The 18315-nt window shown below is 34.9% G+C and overlaps 3 protein-coding genes across 5 annotated transcripts; 2 read left to right on the forward strand and 1 right to left on the reverse strand.

Annotated features, from left to right (window-relative positions):
- The first annotated feature begins 964 nt into the window (after positions 1–964).
- LOC142519209 (mitogen-activated protein kinase kinase kinase 18-like) lies at positions 965–2365 on the forward strand. The gene has a single exon (XM_075622150.1). The coding sequence runs from the start codon at positions 1034–1036 to the stop codon at positions 2327–2329; it is 1296 nt and encodes a 431-aa protein (XP_075478265.1). The 5' UTR covers positions 965–1033; the 3' UTR covers positions 2330–2365.
- Positions 2366–4742: 2377 nt separating this feature from the next.
- Positions 4743–8161, reverse strand: LOC142519345 (uncharacterized). Its single transcript, XM_075622335.1, has 2 exons — positions 7724–8161; positions 4743–5084 (listed from the first exon to the last, which is right to left on the reverse strand). Exons 1-2 carry the CDS (start codon positions 8004–8006, stop codon positions 4936–4938), a joined length of 432 nt encoding a protein of 143 aa, XP_075478450.1. The 5' UTR covers positions 8007–8161; the 3' UTR covers positions 4743–4935.
- A 5784-nt stretch (positions 8162–13945) lies between these two features.
- Positions 13946–17223, forward strand: LOC142519515 (uncharacterized). Of its 3 annotated transcripts, XM_075622554.1 has the most exons (4): positions 13946–14297; positions 14378–15284; positions 15407–15632; positions 15740–16395. In XM_075622554.1, exons 2-4 carry the CDS (start codon positions 15246–15248, stop codon positions 15850–15852), a joined length of 378 nt encoding a protein of 125 aa, XP_075478669.1. In that variant the 5' UTR covers positions 13946–14297; positions 14378–15245; the 3' UTR covers positions 15853–16395. The 3 variants fall into 3 exon arrangements, 2 of the variants coding, with proteins under 2 accessions (XP_075478669.1, XP_075478668.1); XR_012813784.1 differs by lacking the exons at positions 14378–15284; positions 15407–15632; positions 15740–16395 and adding exons at positions 16402–16780; positions 16853–17223; XM_075622553.1 differs by having other exon boundaries at positions 13946–15284.
- Positions 17224–18315: the final 1092 nt, after the last annotated feature.

Below are 18315 nucleotides of genomic sequence, written 5' to 3' on the forward strand. Positions count from 1 at the left end.
GAGTTCGATATTTTACCATTATGAAACGATACTTTAGAGTTTTCGACAAACTCTATGTTTGCACCCCCTTGATTTCTCGATTGTTGTAAATGGTTCACAACTATAATATATTTTATTACAGAAGAAGTGAATTTCATCGCATTACAAGCAACAAGGAACATTGCGTTGCCGGCAAACAATACATTAATCATCTTGTTTCGCTTCCAACTTGAAAATTTCTGTCCATCGACCTAAAGATATTCGAAGCAAGTGAATCCTTTTTGTCGTGTTTTCACATTGTATACATGTTCAAGAATTTTTTCAAACCCCCCTCAATTTTAATTCAATGCATAGAAGATATTAAACGGTGTATATTAATCATGGGTAATTGTGCCTAAGCTAAATCCGAAACCTTTGGATTAATTAAGAATTTGGTTGGGGCAAAGTGTGAAGCGCGCCGCAATGTTTTAAAAACCACAGCTTGGTGAATAGCGATACATGTTCACGTGTCTGTTTTCATGTGGACGGCTTTTATTTCTCCAACTTAGGCAACGCTCCGCCAACTCACACCTCCTTTCGTTTTCTTTTATCATTTGTTACACCTAACTATTTCAAATTCTTATGTAGCAAGTGATATTTTATTAATTTTTAAATGAAATTGAAAAGTCCCGATTGGTTGATCTTTATAAAATTCCTATATATTGATGTAGAATATATACTTGCATCATAGAAACTCGATAAAACGTGCAAATTTTTGGATGTTACTTAAACCAAGAAAAGAAAAGGATGGTTTTCTAGGTTATGTATGTATAGCCAAGTATTTGGCCGTCACTCTGAAATACCCAATAAAGATTCTGCGCAAAAAGCCACCAAAACACACACCAAAGGCATAAGGACACGCAATAAATACAACAGCCTATTACTATTAATAATCTAACACACACCAGGACACGTCGTGTCCCCACATCTGTGCATATATAGGTTGCATTACAACCTCCTCCCAACACCCATTTTGAAAATCAAGCCTATTCTTTTGATCAGATTTCTCTCCGCTATGGATTGGACGAGGGGTCCCACAATAGGCCGTGGCTCCTCGGCCGCCGTGTATCTCGCCACCTCCGCCGGTGGGGAGCTCTTTGCGGTGAAGTCTGCTGATTTCTCTTCTTCTGTCTTGTTGCAAAAAGAGCACCTTTTGGTTTCTCAGCTCTGCTCACCATATATAGTAAGATGCTTGGGCTTTGACACTACTGTGGAGAATAATGAACGAGTTTGCAATCTTCACTTGGAGTATGTTCCCGGGGGAACGCTTTCTGAGCAGATTGCGAAGCAGGGGGGTTCTTTGGACGAAGGTTTGATTCGATCTTACGCGCATCAAATGCTGCAGGGGCTGGATTATCTTCACCTGAACGGATTCGTGCACTGCGATATCAAAGGGCAGAACATTTTGATCGGAGAGAGTGGGTTGAAGATTGCTGATTTCGGGTGTGCAAAGCGTGTTGTGGAATCCGACGCTTCTTCGAAACAAATGTTCGCCGGAACTCCAGCTTACATGGCACCGGAGGTTGCTCGGGGAGAGGAGCAAAGTTTTGCGGCAGATATATGGGCATTTGGGTGTACAGTTATTGAAATGGCAACGGGATCTTATCCCTGGCCTGAGATAAAGGACCCCGCATCGGTCCTTTACAGAATCGCTTCTTCTGGCGACATTCCTGTATTCCCGAGCTGGTTCTCTGATGAATGTAAGGATTTCTTGAGCAAGTGCTTGATTAGGGACTCGAGAAAACGGTGGACGGCGGGCGAGCTTTTAAAGCACGCGTTTTTTGATGATGTCACGGAGACTTGTGGAGAAATCAGGGAGTTTACGAGGAAATCTCCGACGAGTGTAATGGATCAGAGCTTCTGGGATGAGCTGGAAGAGTCAGGTTCTTCTCAAACTGCAACGGGTGTAATTGCTTTTTCTTCAGATTCTCCGGAGGAAAGGATCAGTGATTTGATTACTGAGAATTTTTCATTGAATTTGAGTTCACCGGATTGGGAGGAGGACGATGGTTGGGTGACGGTGCGGGGCGATGAAACTGAAGAATGTTACAGATTTGCGAATGGTGACTCTGAAACCTTGATTGATGAAGAACGTGCAACATTTTCAGGCGTTGGTGAAGAAGAAATTCAAACGTCGGTTGCCTCTGAGGATCAATTAATGTTTGATTGTTTTGGTGATGTACTTAGCATAACCCCCAGTGTTGCGATATTTTTTTGTATCGTAATTTTACTGAGATTTTTAACAGAATTCTTTTTGTCATTTGGATCAACTTTCTCGAAATCTTTTAGCACTTTTTCTTTTTTAATTTAATTTAATATATAAGAAATTATATCTATAATATTGCTTATGACAGTCTTTACCGATACCTAAAATTTCTTGGACATAACATAAATTTGTCATACTCACATGGTATTATGGCCTAATACATGGATTAAAGATTATGATGTGTAATAATAAAGTTTACAAATTATTAGGTTGACGATTAATTATCGTGAGACGGTAAATTACGGATATCAAAAAACAACAATATTATGAAAAAGATAAAATTTTGAGTATATTATAAATTTATGTATTATATTTATTATTATTGGTTACAATAAATAAAATTTAATACTGCTTATGGTATGTGAAATGGATCTCAAATCTAATTGGTTCAGCGACTATGAACATTAAAAAACTCGTGATATTATTTGACATCCAATTCTATTCTATCCATTTTATAAAACAAAAACGTTTTGATTCTCAATATTCAAATTAGCCACAGATTGGTTTGGAGTCAAATCACACGCGACCTACCTTCCGCCTAACCTCATAGCTCCAAATACATCTGGGTCGTTTGATATGACGATCCTCGTACGCAAAAATAATAATAATAATAATAATAATAATAATAATAATAATAATAATAATAATAATAATAATAATATAATAATAAATAAATGTCCATTCACAAAAGTAACGCTTAATCATCTTACTCAAAAGGATAACGAAATTTATTCGCTGCTTCGGTGATTACGTGTGACGTTTACGATATCTCCGAGTGTTGGTAGCTGAATTTTATATCTAATTTCCATCAACTCTGCTACAAGTGTCGCAACTCCATGGCCCAACTATTTGTCTGACTAATCACACGAGAAATCTTGCAAAAAACGAGTCCACTTCACATTTGAGGAATTTTCCAGAGAATAACGACGGATGGGTAGTCACACATGGCGTTGCATAGGGACGACACGCAAGACTTTTGCGAAGTGTGAATGATACACACGACTTCTTCCATGTGTGGAGTTGTGTGGTTGGTCAAAAATCAACCCCCCAAGCCGTGTTCGAACTGTTGTTGTGTGAACATGTTAGGGCTCTGCCCCCAGCAATACATGCGTCGATGTCCTATTGCTTCAAGAAGTCAACCATTTGTTAATTCAGAAACAACGTGAGGTTAGGTCAATTTCTCAACGAACAACCATTTTGTTCTTGTCGCACATAGGCGACGGATATTCGATTGTTTGGGTGGGATTCTGGCCATTCGAATTGGTTGAAATTTAGCGACTTTTAGGCAGCCCAATACTTTGTTCCAGAAGCAAGACAGCTCCAGGGGGAGGTAATCTTTTTTTTACGTATTAGTTTGGTCGGACGTAGTCTCACGGAAGAAGATACTGGCAGCTTTTGTGTACCCATTTTATATAAGATTGTTCGCAATTTGTTTTTATATTTGTCATATTTTTGTTCAAATACTGATTGAACATCTACCAGTCGTGTATCTCATAATAAAACCAATTAATACTCCACTATAAAAAGATACAATAGGTGGTGTAGGACTATAGATTCGATGTGCTTACCTAAATCAAGAAAAAGATATTTATCTGACGGCCCATTTCAATGCCAAAGCATATATCGCATGATGGAATCTGAATGTGAACATTCGCGAATCCTATGCAACTTTCGACAAAAGCACAAACACGATCCACGTATGAATTCAATTCCGTAATGATTTTTTCATATTCTACTTAGGTGCGTGTTTGCTGAAATTTGAATATTTTCCTTCTTGTGTCACAAATACATTAGGCACGGTCACATGCTTTGCTACAGACCAGGGGGGCTCCGCAATACAACACATGCATGTAGGACACGCTTTGTCCCCAGTTACGCTTACAGGCTTATTCACAAAAAAGAAAAAATCTTGAAAAACATTTAGGATTTGCAATTATTATAAGAATCTGTCAAAACCCACTAAAGATTAAACATTCAAGCAACAAACCCAATTCCAGAATAGTAAAATCTGACAGGTGGAGAGTGGACACGCGACAAAAAAAAGTAAATGTTTTGCCTGAAATATGGAAACCTAAAGTCCGGGGATTGGTTCCCACTAGTTTATAACAAGCAATGATATTTTTTTAAACAGATTTCTACCGCACTCAAGTGTCCGACCTGCACAATAAATTAGTAAAGCCCATAAGGCTTTCAGAAAAAATCATGCTCGAATGTGAATGAAATCTTATATTTCAGTTTTAGATAATTGCCTGCAACAGACCAATACCCATTACCGGATCAATCCTCTCCTTCAATCACTCGATGCAACAAGGACTAGTTAGCTGCACAGCTTTAGAAAAATAAAAACCGGAAGGACAACTTTTGCATCAAGTTATGGAGGCGAGGAGAACAAAAATGACTCATATCATTGCACAATTTGAGAGCATAAACTCGGCTAAAATTTCAGGCACACAACAAATATAAGTAAACCCTTCCACTGGAGAATAAGCAAATGAAGTTTAGATCATTTTCACAGTACCGTTGAATTTCATTTTTATTAACCAAATAATCTAAGCCTTCAATTGTTCCTAACAAGCATTTTTTTTAACCAAATAATCCAAACCTTCACAATTGGTCCCAACAAGCGAAATGTCAGCTTTCACAATTCGCCTTTAGTCATCTTCCTCTGTAACTTTACCCTTGACATTTCCCTGTGTCTGATCCATCTTCTTTACAGACTCCAAATGTTTCCTCAGCATGCGGACCTCCTTAATGTAGTAGTGGATTCTGTCGATCATCAATGCCAGGAAGAGTACAAAACCTACATTCAGGATCGAGAAAAGTTTGTTCAATCATTGGAACATATTCAACACCGAGTATAATTTACTGTAGTATTTTTCTGCTAGATCAATTCAAAGTAATCAACCCCCCTATATAGAGTTCACGTAGGGAACATAGTTTTTTAAAATCACACGCAGTCTACAAGGCTCAAACCTTGAGCCTTGGCACAAGCTGAGACTCCGCACTCCATCCCTTAACTGTGAAACACCAACTTTGGTGAGCTACAAAGGCTCAAGACCCCTGATGTAAGGATAACAAACTAAGATAACGACGGTTGTTTATTTTTGTTATTAAACACGTGAGTAAATTATCTTTTGATACTCATGTAAAGGTACATATTCAGCTATATGTAATTAAATTTTCTTCATGTATTTCAATATTTCCACATTACCAATAGATCGCTTCACTTCAATAAAGTGTGCTAGCTTTACATTTTACGCATAGGGTCAACGATATCCAAGCATATTAATCATGCACGTCAGAGTGCCTTGCACTTCTAATCTACATCATGATAGATACATTTGAATTAATATATGGTAACCGGCGATGAATAGGATATAAGATCATTTTTTGTATCGATCAACCAAAATAGCATGGAATCGTAACTGGACAAAGAACTATACAAACATTTTCTGACATTTATCAATATACACTTGTAGATACCAAGAAAATTACAAGCGTTGAAATGACGGACAGAGTCAGGAAATTTGTATGAGGAAACATTATGTATAAAATCAAATTTAGGAGAATATATTTCTTGAAAACAATAAACCAAAATAACCCCGAAACAGAAAGAAGACCCCTTAATTCTGTTCACGTGCTGTTTCTATTTAATAATTGAACAAGATAGATTATGTTCTTTATCCTTCACAATTTTCCTTAATTTTGCTCCTTCCTGCCTCATTCATTTATTCAAATCCTTTTTCTTCTTTTTAAACGTTATTTTATTATTTTTTTAATAACGTATCATCCAAACTTTTTCTCTCTAAGCTCATATATTTTAGCAATGCAGTTTAGTCCCACATTTTTATCAGATTTTACGATATTATTATTATCTAACTTGTAACTTTTTCAGTTCACAATTAAATATAAATTGATGTAATTTTTTACTTTAGTTAATAAAGAAGTAGTTAGCTACATCCCACAGGGTTAAACATCCAGGTCGAAAAGCAAGACTTAAAGTAAAAAAAGAGGGGCCAGAGAGTTACTATTACACAATAACACAACTAAATTCGACGCGTGATCTATGACCCCTTCTAAATGTGGATCTCCGTACAAGTGATCTCAAGTTCGCAAATTCGCTTTGAGCAGGCTTCCAACATGTCATCTAGAGAAGGGGTTCCTTTATCCGAGAAAAAGTATTTCTAATTTGCATGGTCTAATTCGCGAGAAGATACTGAACTCTTATATTTAAAAAAAGTTTCAGCAGGGTTCAAAGATTTCACCCCTTAGGAAGTCCGCTTTATTTTCACATTTGGAATTGCACAAAAAAGACACTTCATCTCAGAGAGGTTTGCGAAAAAATTTGGAGTTCCCTTCGGGAGGTGGGGTAGGCAAGTTTGGGCTTTGTTGATTTACTGAGTGATGATTCTATTCCAAAAGATCGGAAAAAGCATGAAAAAAAAGGCTCAAATGTTAGATTCCTCCGAATGTGGGATCTCTTTGGTGAGGTAATTTCCGTCATTAACCAGAATATACGTTGCTTACGGCATGGCAGAGCCAAAGCCATTTGTTGTCTTTTTTAATTGAAATAGCGAACTTTCTTTCTGAGGTGTGGTCTATCCGAATAAATTATTCATTAATCTAAATTAATTAATCAAGTTGATGATAAAATCCTTGAAAAATATCTTGTGATCCTGCTAAAAAAAATTTCTTAACTTAAATCGGCCTCCAAAAATGGCTATATGGTTTATCCGGGGGAGAGATCTAATCAATTCATTTTTATGTTTCGAATCCATTAGAAAATTTGTTTTGTTAGCTCAATGATTTGTGACGCTCCGCGCGTTAACTCCTTTAAGTGAGTATGCCTTTTTCTTCCTCAAGCTAGAGAAGATTCGTCCGAAATTTTCTATTTCAATCAAATGCCCATTTCATCTGTATGGGCCCATCCCCCGTGAGCCCAAAAGCGTGAGGGGGAAGAGGGCTATCACCTTCTTTGGCCAGATCTTCCAATCTTTTCACAATTACAGTTCACTGCGCCCTTAAACGAATTATCAGTCGAGACAAAAATTATTTACTTCATTTAATTTTTTTAATCTCATTCAGAAAAATAACTAAATAAAAAAGTTATAACTTGATTATATCATTTTGAGTTACTTCACCAATTAAAAAACCCACGAATCTAATAGGCATAAACAAAAGAAAGGCAGAAGCAAAACCATTTGCCAGCAGGTCTGCAAAGTTAACAAATTCCTGGCCCAACTTGGGTCGAACAATTCAAATCGTCATATAATAAAATGCAAAAGCACCGTTTTTCAAAAAAATTGTTTTTTACGGAAAAAACTAATGAGGTTATAACAAATATCTGGAGGCTAAAGAACAACAATTCCCATTAAAATTTATACTTCTAGCAAATGAATAACTGAAGAAGATGGAAACAGGGAATGATTTAAAACTTACCTAGCAGTGATGCTTCGAGAAGCTGAGTAGCGTAGAGAATCTGATCGGTTGGATTAGCCACGCCGCCTTCCTCAGATCGGTTCTGAATTCGGTTTATGTTAAACAATAAGGACGCCATTATCACAAAAAGAGTAGCTCCGGTCGTGGACGCCACGATAGGCCCTCGCCCCTGCTTCAATCGGTCGAGTAACATCAAAAGCGGCTTTCTTAGCGGCGTCCGGAAAAGAAGCAGCAGAATCACCGCCACTTCGGCGAACACCAGAACATATAGAGGCTGAATCATCTTTCCGGACAAAGATTCACAATTTTTTTGAATGAGATGAGATCGAGGGGTTTCGGAACAATGTTCGTTTGCGAGAATGGGTTTACGGTATGTCTCAATTCAGCAGACGAAGAAAGGAATCAGAGGAGACGTGGCACCTACGCCCTACTACCGCTACTGCTCTGCTACTATTATTATTATTATTATTATTATTATTATTATTATTATTCAGTTTGTGACTATCAAATTTTTTATTAATAATACGAACAACTCGTAATCGAATTGTACGCATCGTTTTTTCTTAATAAAAAATAATATTTATAAACCGCATAGTGTTGAAAATAATATATTTAAATATTAAAAAATAATATTTAAAATGTGTGTATTGAATATTTGAATGTTGAAAATAAGAGTTGTAAATATTGAAAATTAGTGTGTGATGATGTAGGTAATGATGTATTTTATTTTTGGATTATTTGTAAAGAAATTCTATAAATAGCCTCACCATTTGTGAAGAAATTCACAATTGAGTAGAGAGAAAAATATTATAAATTGTGTAGTTTTGTCAATTTTGAGAGTTTGAGATTTTTACTTTTTACCATAAATTTTTACTTTTCACAACACGTTATCAGCACGAAGCTCTAAAAGTCCTCCATACTTTTCCAAGCTCCAAACAGAAGAAAAAGGTAACAAAAGTAATAATATTTATTTTACTATTATTTATTTATTGTGTATATATTTAATATATAATATAATGTTATTATTAGAAATAATAAAAATAAATTTTTCAAAAACTTGTTATAAATCCTGGGAGGATGTTAAGACGACATCCCACACTCCCGGTAAGGGATACGACAAGTATAAAATCCTATAAGATTTTTAAACAAAATAACTTATGACACATCATTATAATAATGTGATATGATATACATAATTATTTAAACATGACTAATATTATATACACCATATTATTACCATAAAATTATACAAATATATACATTTATTTTTTTGTACACCAACAGTCATAAACGGTAACAAAACGGCTAATTTTTGCCCTATAATATGATCTCACAAACTCTTTCAATCACTCCAACTTTCTCCTATTCTCTAAAAATTATTCTTCATCAAATTTTTCGAAGAAAAAGGAAGATGACTTTCTCAAGGTTATTTTTAATTATTTTGGTTATCATACTCACGAGTCTTTTTTATTTATCGGAGAATATCCTCCTCGCGTGTTTTCTTTATTTTTACAAATGCTTGTACTTGTTGTTTATCCATTACTTTGTATTGCAATATTCATTAACTAATAAAATACATCGTAATTTTTTTAGTACCACCATGTCAAATTTGACAAAGCTCGAATTTGTTGCGTTCGACATCACGGGAAAAAATTATATGCCATGGACTCTCGATGTAGAAATGCATCTTGAGTCATTGGGTCTAAGCGAGACCATTAAAGAAAATGGTATATCTTCATCACAAGAAAAAGCAAAAGCTATAATATTTTTGCGTCGACATCTCGATGAAGGTTTAAAATGTGAATATCTAATCGAAAAAGATCACATGGCTCTGTGGAAAGGATTGAAAGAAAGATTTGAACATATAAGGGAAGTTATACTTCCGACCGTCCGTGATGAATGAAATATGTTAAGATTCCAAGATTTTAAGAAAGTCAGTGATTATAATTCAGCGATGTATCGAATAATCTCGCAGCTAAAATTTTGTGGACATGAGGTTACAGAATTGGAAATGCTTGAAAAAACATTTTCCACGTTTCACGCATCAAATATAACTTTACAGCAACAATATAGAGTGCGTGGATTTGCGAGATATTCTGAACTCATCGCCTGTCTTCTTGTGGCGGAAAAGAACAACGAGCTGCTAATGAGAAATCATCAGTCTCGACCCACTGGATCAACAGCATTTCCAGAAGTAAATGATGTAAGTAAAAATGAATTTAAACATGGAAACCAAAATCAAATTCAAAGACAAGGTTTTGGTCGAGGTCGAGGTCGAGGTCGTGGACGTGGACGTGGACGTGGACGTGGAATTGGTCGTGGTCGTGGTCGAGGCCGTGGTTTTGAAAACAATAGAGATAGTTATTTTTATAACTCATCTCAAAAGGACGTCACAAACCACCCACAGAAAAGGCATCATGAGAACATGAGTGTTAATGAAAATTACTCGAAAAGATTTGAAAGTTCTTGTTTCAGATGCGGCACTCCAGGACTTTGGTCTCGTATTTGTCGAGCCCCTGAGCACCTTTGCAAGCTCTATAAAGAATCAATAAAGGGGAAAGAAAAATAGACCAACTTCACTGAACGCAGTGACCGTTTGAGTGATGTATTTTATTTTATTTTTAGTTTCAAATTTCAAATAAAATATTGTGGTAAAAGAAATAAATATTCTAATAAAATACTAATATGAAAAATAATTAAGAAAAATGTAAGTTTACATTTTAGGAGTAATAATTTTGAAAAGATGTGAGATATAATAAAGGCCGACTTATTTAATTGAATATGTTGATTAAAAACTATTATAATTATATGCGAAAAATTATTACAAATGGTTTAAGCGGATGATCGATTTGGTGCGATTCTTGAGGAAAAATAGCCGAACAATATATGCTATGTGTTGTGAAAAGTAAAAATTTATGGTAAAAAGTAAAAATCTCAAACTCTCAAAATTTACCAAACTACACACTTTATAATATTTTTCTCTCTACTCAATTGTGAATTTCTTCACAAATGATGAGGCTATTTATAGAATTTCTTTACAAATAATCCAAAAATAAAATACATCATTACCTACATCATCACACACTAATTTTCAATATTTACAACTCTTATTTTCAACATTCAAATATTCAATACACACGTTTTAAATATTATTTTTCAACATTTAAATATATTATTTTCAACACTCCATCTTGTGATGATGATCATAATATGATGATGTCTTCATTACGTGTTTTTGTACTGCCTCGTTAAAAACCTTACTAGGAAAAACCCATTGGGATAAAAACCATAGTAAGGGAAAAAGAGTGCAGTCACGTAAACTCCCCCTCATGTTGACACGAACAATTCTTCACAAATTTCGTAGATTACGCATCCCAATATTATATATGTGCTTTCTGAATATTGACGTAGGAAGTGCCTTTGTGAAGAGATCTGATGAGTTTTCACTTGATTGAATGTGACGAACATCAATACATTTATTCTTCTCTAGCTCTTTGGTGAATGCGAAGAACTTAGGAGGAATATGTTTAGTTCTGTCGCTTTTTATGTATCCCTCTTTCATTTGAGCAACACATGCAGCATTATCTTCATATAGTATCACAGGCTTCTCGCCATCATAAATGATAATGAAGATCATGAACGAAAATCTTTTGGTGAATGTAAAAATCGGCAGGATTGGATAAAATGGAAAGATGTCATCCAGGTTGAATTCGATTCGCTAAATAAACGTAATATTTTTGGACATATAGTCCTTACACCTGAAGGTGTAAAACCTGTTGGATACAAATGGGTTTTTATTAGAAAGCGAAATGAGAAAAATGAAATAGTAAGATATAAAGCTCGACTTGTTGCACAAGGTTTTTCTCAAAGGCCTGGAATTGATTATGAAGAAACGTATTCTCCCGTGATGGATGCAATTACGTTTCGGTATTTGATTAGCTTGGCGGTATCTCAAAATTTAGAAATGCGTCTTATGGATGTTGTTACAGCTTACTTATATGGATCACTTGATAGTAATATATATATAAAAATCCCTGAAGGATTTAAGATGCCTGAACCACAAAGTTCAAAACCCAGAGAATGTTATTCTGTGAAATTACAAAGATCATTATATGGGTTAAAATAATCCGGTCGAATGTGGTATAATCGACTAAGTGATCACTTGATGAAAAATGGATATGTAAATAATTCAATATGCCCTTGTGTTTTCATTAAGAAAACAACATCCGGATGCGTAATTATTGCTGTATATGTTGATAATTTAAACATCATTGGAACGAAAAGGAAATTCAAGAAGTTGTGTCATACTTGAAGGAAGAATTTGAAATGAATGATCTTGGAAAAACCAAGTATTGTCTGGGGTTACAAATTGAACAAAAAGAATGTGGAATGTTTGTTCACCAGACAAATTATACAAAAAAGATCCTTAAACGTTTTAATATGGATAAATCAAATCCTTTAAGTACTCCAATGGTTGTTAGATCATTAAACATAGAAAAGGATCCATTCCGTCCATGTGAAGATGATGAAGATATTCTTGGTCCAGAAGTATCATATCTAAGTGATATCGGTGCCCTTATGTATCTTACAAATTGTACAAGACCTGATATATCTTTTGCCGTAAATTTGTTGGCAAGATTTAGCACATATCCAACAAAGAGACACTGGAACGGAATTAAACATATATTCCGTTATCTACGAAGAACGACAGACTTGAGACTTTTATATTCAAAAGATGCTAATCCAAGTATAATTGGTTATGCTGATGCTGGATACTTATCTGATCCACACAAGGCACGTTCTCAAACTGGATATGTATTTACTCGTGGAGGCACTGCAATTTTTTGGCGTTCACAGAAACAAACACTCGTAACAACTTCATCAAACCATGCCAAGATTATTGCACTACATGAAGCAAGCCGTGAATGTGTGTGGTTAAAATCAATGACCCAACATATCCAAATCTCATGCGGATTATCATTCGACGAGAAGCCTGTGATACTATATGAAGATAATGCTGCATGTGTTGCTCAAATGAAAGAGGGATACATAAAAAGCGACAGAACTAAACATATTCCTCCTAAGTTCTTCGCATTCACCAAAGAGCTAGAGAAGAATAAATGTATTGATGTTCGTCACATTCAATCAAGTGAAAACTCATCAGATCTCTTCACAAAGGCACTTCCTACGTCAATATTCAGAAAACACATATATAATATTGGGATGCGCAATCTACGAAATTATTGAAGAATTGTTCGTGTCAACATGAGGGGGAGTTTACGTGACTGCACTCTTTTTCCCTTACTATGGTTTTTATCCCAATGGGTTTTTCCTAGTAAGGTTTTTAACGAGGCAGTACAAAAACACGTAATGAAGACATCATCATATTATGATCATCATCACAAGGTGGAGTGTTGAAAATAATATATTTAAATGTTGAAAAATAATATTTAAAACGTGTGTATTGAATATTTGAATGTTGAAAATAAGAGTTGTAAATATTGAAAATTAGTGTGTGATGATGTAGGTAATGATGTATTTTATTTTTGGATTATTTGTAAAGAAATTCTATAAATAGCCTCATCATTTGTGAAGAAATTCACAATTGAGATGAGAGAAAAATATTATAAAGTGTGTAGTTTGGTAAATTTTGAGAGTTTGAGATTTTTACTTTTTACCATAAATTTTTACTTTTCACAACACATAGCATATATTGTTCGGCTATTTTTCCTCAAGAATCGCACCAAATCGATCATCCGCTTAAACCATTTGTAATAATTTTTCGCATATAATTATAATAGTTTTTAATCAACATATTCAATTAAATAAGTCGGCCTTTATTATATCTCACATCTTTTCAAAATTATTACTCCTAAAATGTAAACTTACATTTTTCTTAATTATTTTTCATATTAGTATTTTATTAGAATATTTATTTCTTTTACCACAATATTTTATTTGAAATTTGAAACTAAAAATAAAATAAAATAGTATAGCTGTTATTTTTGTTGTGAGTGTGTTGTGTTGTGTTGTTAAAGTATTAAGTTAGTTTTGAATCTTGATTGCTGTTTTATCTAGTTTTATCTTTATATGATTTTAACTATATTTTAAGTTTGAAGACACTGTATTGTTACTATTTTCAAATAAATTAGAATATATGTTATAATATTTTTTATTAAAAAAATCGTAAACCGACCACTACCGCTTGAAACCATTCAAAACCTTAAGGCCCAGTTTGGTTAGCCTTATTAAGGTGTGATTGTTTAGTTATCCTTTGTTTGCTTTCATTTATAAATGTGATATTGACTATTAGTTAGACAAACTTTACTGTTCTCCTTGGACAACAAATCCACGCATTCATTGTGGATAGTATTTATCCTGCTGCTCTCATAAAGTTTATTGACCAAATACTCATGTTTCTAAAATAAAAAATTGCAAGTGGCCTACGGACACGTCATTCTCCTTCTTTCTTCTGAAGAACCGATGGATGCGCAGTACCTTAGAAATCGAAAGTGGTGAACCAAAAATCCTCATTTCTAAGTCTGATCTGTTCAATTTTCAAGTTTATTCGAAGGTAAAACTCGATAAATTACAACTTTGAAGCTATGTGTGATTATTGGTTTTGTATGTCATGCATAAAGTATTTCAGAGTAGATAAACCTGAGGAAAACTAGCGACTGATGAACATTTCGTGTTTCACGTGATCGTTGTTTAGTACGAATGTGTTGTACATATCCTAGTAGTGTTCTGTTGTCGTTTTTTTTCCAGTTCTTGTACTGTAATTTTGAACCTTTTTTTTTGCGTAAATCCTATACAAAAATTTATCATGTGACATTGTATGAGACATTCGTTGTGAATCTGTGTTGGGCTGTTGTACAACAAAAATCTTGTTTTGTAAATTGTAGATTTTTTTCCTAAAGCTTCGTAAACTGATATACACGAGTTACAACTTTATTGACCATGCTTGTGAGCTTTCGTTATTTATTTCTTGGCTCGTTCTAATTTTCGGTTGCATTTGGTAAGTACGTGTGCAAAATGGACCGTAGACGTCATAACATTAGAATTTTCCTGCTGCTACACCAAATGATGGTCCGTACAATTTTTATGGTATGTCTTTTAATACGACATCGCACGAGATGTAGCGCCGATCGACGTCGTCAAGCACGTAGAACGTTAGTTTCGTACAGCATGACGGAAAGAATGACTGCACAAATGAACCATTTGCGAAGAGTTATTGAAACCGGAGATGTTGAATGTGTGGTGAATTTGAGGATGAATAGAAATTCATTTGCACAACTTTGTTACTTGCTAACACACGTCGAGGGGCTGGACCATTCTAGATATGTTAGGACAGAAGAAAAAGTGGCTATGTTTTTGTCTATTTAGGCGCATCATAAAAAGAACCGAGTCATTGGTCATGATTATCTACGAAGTGGTCAAACAATCAGCACCCATTTCCATGAAGTGTTGGGGTCAGTATTGAAGTTACATACTATACTGCTTGTGAAGCCTTCCCCGATCGATGAAACCTGCACTGGACGAGACGTGGAAATGGTTCCATGTAATCTGAACATTTGAAAGAGGAATACTTATTACAAATTCCATTTATAATGTTGTTCGTACTTTACCTTATATTAGACATCCTCATGATTATTGTTCTTATTTATGTAACTTATTTTTCAGGGTTGTGTTGGTGCGTTGGATGGTACATATATAAATGTTCATGTGCCTATATTAGACAAGGGAAAGTACAGAACCAGAAAAGGAACCATTGACGTGAATGTTTTGGGAGTGTGCGATCGAGATATGAACTTTATCTATGCGCTCTGTGGGTGGGAAGGATCGGCAGCGGATGCTCGAGTGCTTCGTGATGCATTATCACGTGATGATGGACTTAAAGTTGAAAGAGGTTAACATATTGTTTCATCTAATAATGTTATCTCACCATAGTTTTTATTTGGATTCCTATTTCAGTATTTCAAAATTTATTAACAAAATATATGACTTCGATGGTAGGTTCTTACTCTTTGTGCGATAACGGATATGCAAACGTCCAGGGATTCTTGACTCCATATAGAAGAGCACCATACCATAGGGATGCGTGGGGCAATCGCACAAATGCTCCCTAGAATTATAAAGAACTCTTCAATTGGAAGACACAGCAAAGCTAGGAATGTGATTGAAAGAGCTTTTGGGTTGCTTAAGAAAAGATGAGCTATTCTTCGAAGTCCTTCTTTCTATACACTTAAAACTCAGAACAGAATCATAATGGCATGCATTTTGTTACACAACTTCATTCGAGCTCAAATGCCGGATAATCTTGTTGATGAGATTGAAGAGGAGACATTAAGCCCAATGCCACAGAATGAGAATTACTTTATCGAGGATTTTAATTTCTCTGATGCATGGGATTCGTGGAGCGATAACTTCGCAATGTCGATGCAACACAACTAAGACAATAGTTAATTGTTATTGTATCTGGATTGCAAACTTGTTTTTATTTGTTATGTACGTACTACTGTTGTTTGTGAAAACAATTGTTTTGTGAAAACAATTGTTTTGTGAATTATTTTTTCGATTAATTGTTGTATTTGCAATTACGTTCTGAAATGTGTTTATCCCTTTTGCAATATAATGTTGCATCTCCCATTCTAACTTATCACATTAATGTGTAACAGGTTAACATAGTACAAACATTTGAAGCAATGGATAGCACAAGTGTGACTTCGAAAGGTCAAAAAACAGATAAGGTGAGACGTAGCTGGACAGCCCCTGAGGAAGAGATTCTAATTGTGGCGTTGAAAGATATAATAAGCAAAGGATATAAAACAGATAACGGATTCCGTAATAGGTATTTACCTTTATTGGAAACTGCATTGAGGAATGCATTCAAAGATTCAAATTTACGTGGGCATCCCCACATTACTTCAAAAATACACGTGTGGAAGAAACAATATGGATGTTTGACATCAATGCTAGGCAAAAGTGGGATTGGTTGGAATGACATAGAAAAACATGATTGACGCTACGAATGAGGCATGGGACGCGTTACTTAAGGTCAGAAATTTTATTTAAATTTTAAATTTTTATATTTGAAATGTGTACGCTATTAAAACGAAGACCTTTTAGGTTGACAATAGTGTTCGAGTCATGCGTTACAAGCGCTGGCCACATACAAAGATTGGTGCGAAATATTTGGCTACGATAGGGCAACAGGTGATCGAGTGGAGACTTTTTCAGCTGTTGTTCATGATGTCTTAAATATGACTCAGCATGAACCCATTGACATGGAATTTGGCATGGATGACTTTTACCGGCCACTTGAAGGAGATGGTGAATCAGTGTCTGTTGCTCAAACTATCCCCTCGAACCCATCAGGAGTTTCAAAGGTGAGATCAAAGAAACGCAAGCAATTAGACGAAGTTGACAACCAAATTGTTGTTGCAATCAATAATCTAGCTGATATCACAAAGGAAACAATGTCCAACCTCATAAAAGAAATGGCACTGTAATGTGTAGGAACATCTTTCGCTCAAATTTTGTTTGAAGAAATTATTCGATTTTTGACCATAGTAGGAAAAACTTCGAAGTCAAAACAAAATCTTTTATCTGTTTCCATAATAGCATGGACATACAAAAAACAAAATCGATGCGCAAAACCTGAATGACACAAGAAATTATATCTATTCTCGTAATAGCAGGATTCTAAATGTAAGAAATTATATCAACATAAACCTAAAAAAATTACTACACGTTCAAAGCGACAAACTTGTTCGATTTTGTTTCTATGAAAATCGGAATTAAAAGATTTCTCGAATAAAAACTTCAGAAATTACTCACAATAACTTTTTCTCCCAAGTAGATCTTCATTTCTTCCACTGATTCGTACCACGTTTGTATATATAATTTCTTAGATCACCTGTAAGAAAAAATAAACGAGAAGACCATGTTCATGCTTACCGGTGGATCTTCGGTTCATATCTTTCACGGATCTGACCTCGACTTACGATCTTGAAGGAAGAACAATGTGGAGAGGGTTTTCATTTTTTGGGATACAGACAGTAGCTTAGGGGAGAAAGTGAACAATTATGGCAAATAAATTAAAATATAACATTTAAGGGTATTTTGGTCCATTAATAAGTTTGACATGATTTTATCACTCTTCTTAAATTTGCACCACACATGATATTATATATAACCCAAATTACATATCTTATCCTATCAAACATTTATCAATAAAATTATTAATCATTCAACTAGTCCCGTCCTACAAACCAAGCGAACCCTAAGAGTAATTCTACATGTAAAACCGCGATTATTTTTTTAAAATACCAACCGATCGCATATGACAATTCGATTTGAATTTTTTAAAAAACCCGCAAAACCATACTGTAATCATCCTCTAGTTGTGACAGATTATATATATATAAATTGAGATTGATGTGTGATGCTCGGTCCCGCCCACACAATTGGTCTTGCGCCAAAGGTTTCCCTTCCCTATCCTCCAACCATTATCCACAAACTAAATCAAACAGGTGATCGAACGTTGTCCTAATGAATTCCATAATATACCACTCTTCTCCACCTCCTCC

This window comes from Primulina tabacum, chromosome 11 (genome assembly GCF_025594145.1).
Source record: "Primulina tabacum isolate GXHZ01 chromosome 11, ASM2559414v2, whole genome shotgun sequence".
Taxonomy (NCBI): domain Eukaryota; kingdom Viridiplantae; phylum Streptophyta; class Magnoliopsida; order Lamiales; family Gesneriaceae; genus Primulina; species Primulina tabacum.

Coding starts and splice junctions, on each gene's coding strand:
- LOC142519209 (XM_075622150.1), top strand. CDS start 1,034: ATGGATTGGACGAGGGGTCCCACAATAGGCCGTGGCTCCTCGGCCGCC.
- LOC142519345 (XM_075622335.1), bottom strand. CDS start 8,006: ATGATTCAGCCTCTATATGTTCTGGTGTTCGCCGAAGTGGCGGTGATT. Junction 5,085..7,723: donor TCTCGAAGCATCACTGCTAG/GTAAGTTTTAAA, acceptor TCCTGAATGTAG/GTTTTGTACTCTTCCTGGCA.
- LOC142519515 (XM_075622553.1), top strand. CDS start 15,246: ATGAAACCTGCACTGGACGAGACGTGGAAATGGTTCCAT. Junction 15,285..15,406: donor AGACGTGGAAATGGTTCCAT/GTAATCTGAACA, acceptor CTTATTTTTCAG/GGTTGTGTTGGTGCGTTGGA. Junction 15,633..15,739: donor TGGACTTAAAGTTGAAAGAG/GTTAACATATTG, acceptor CTTCGATGGTAG/GTTCTTACTCTTTGTGCGAT.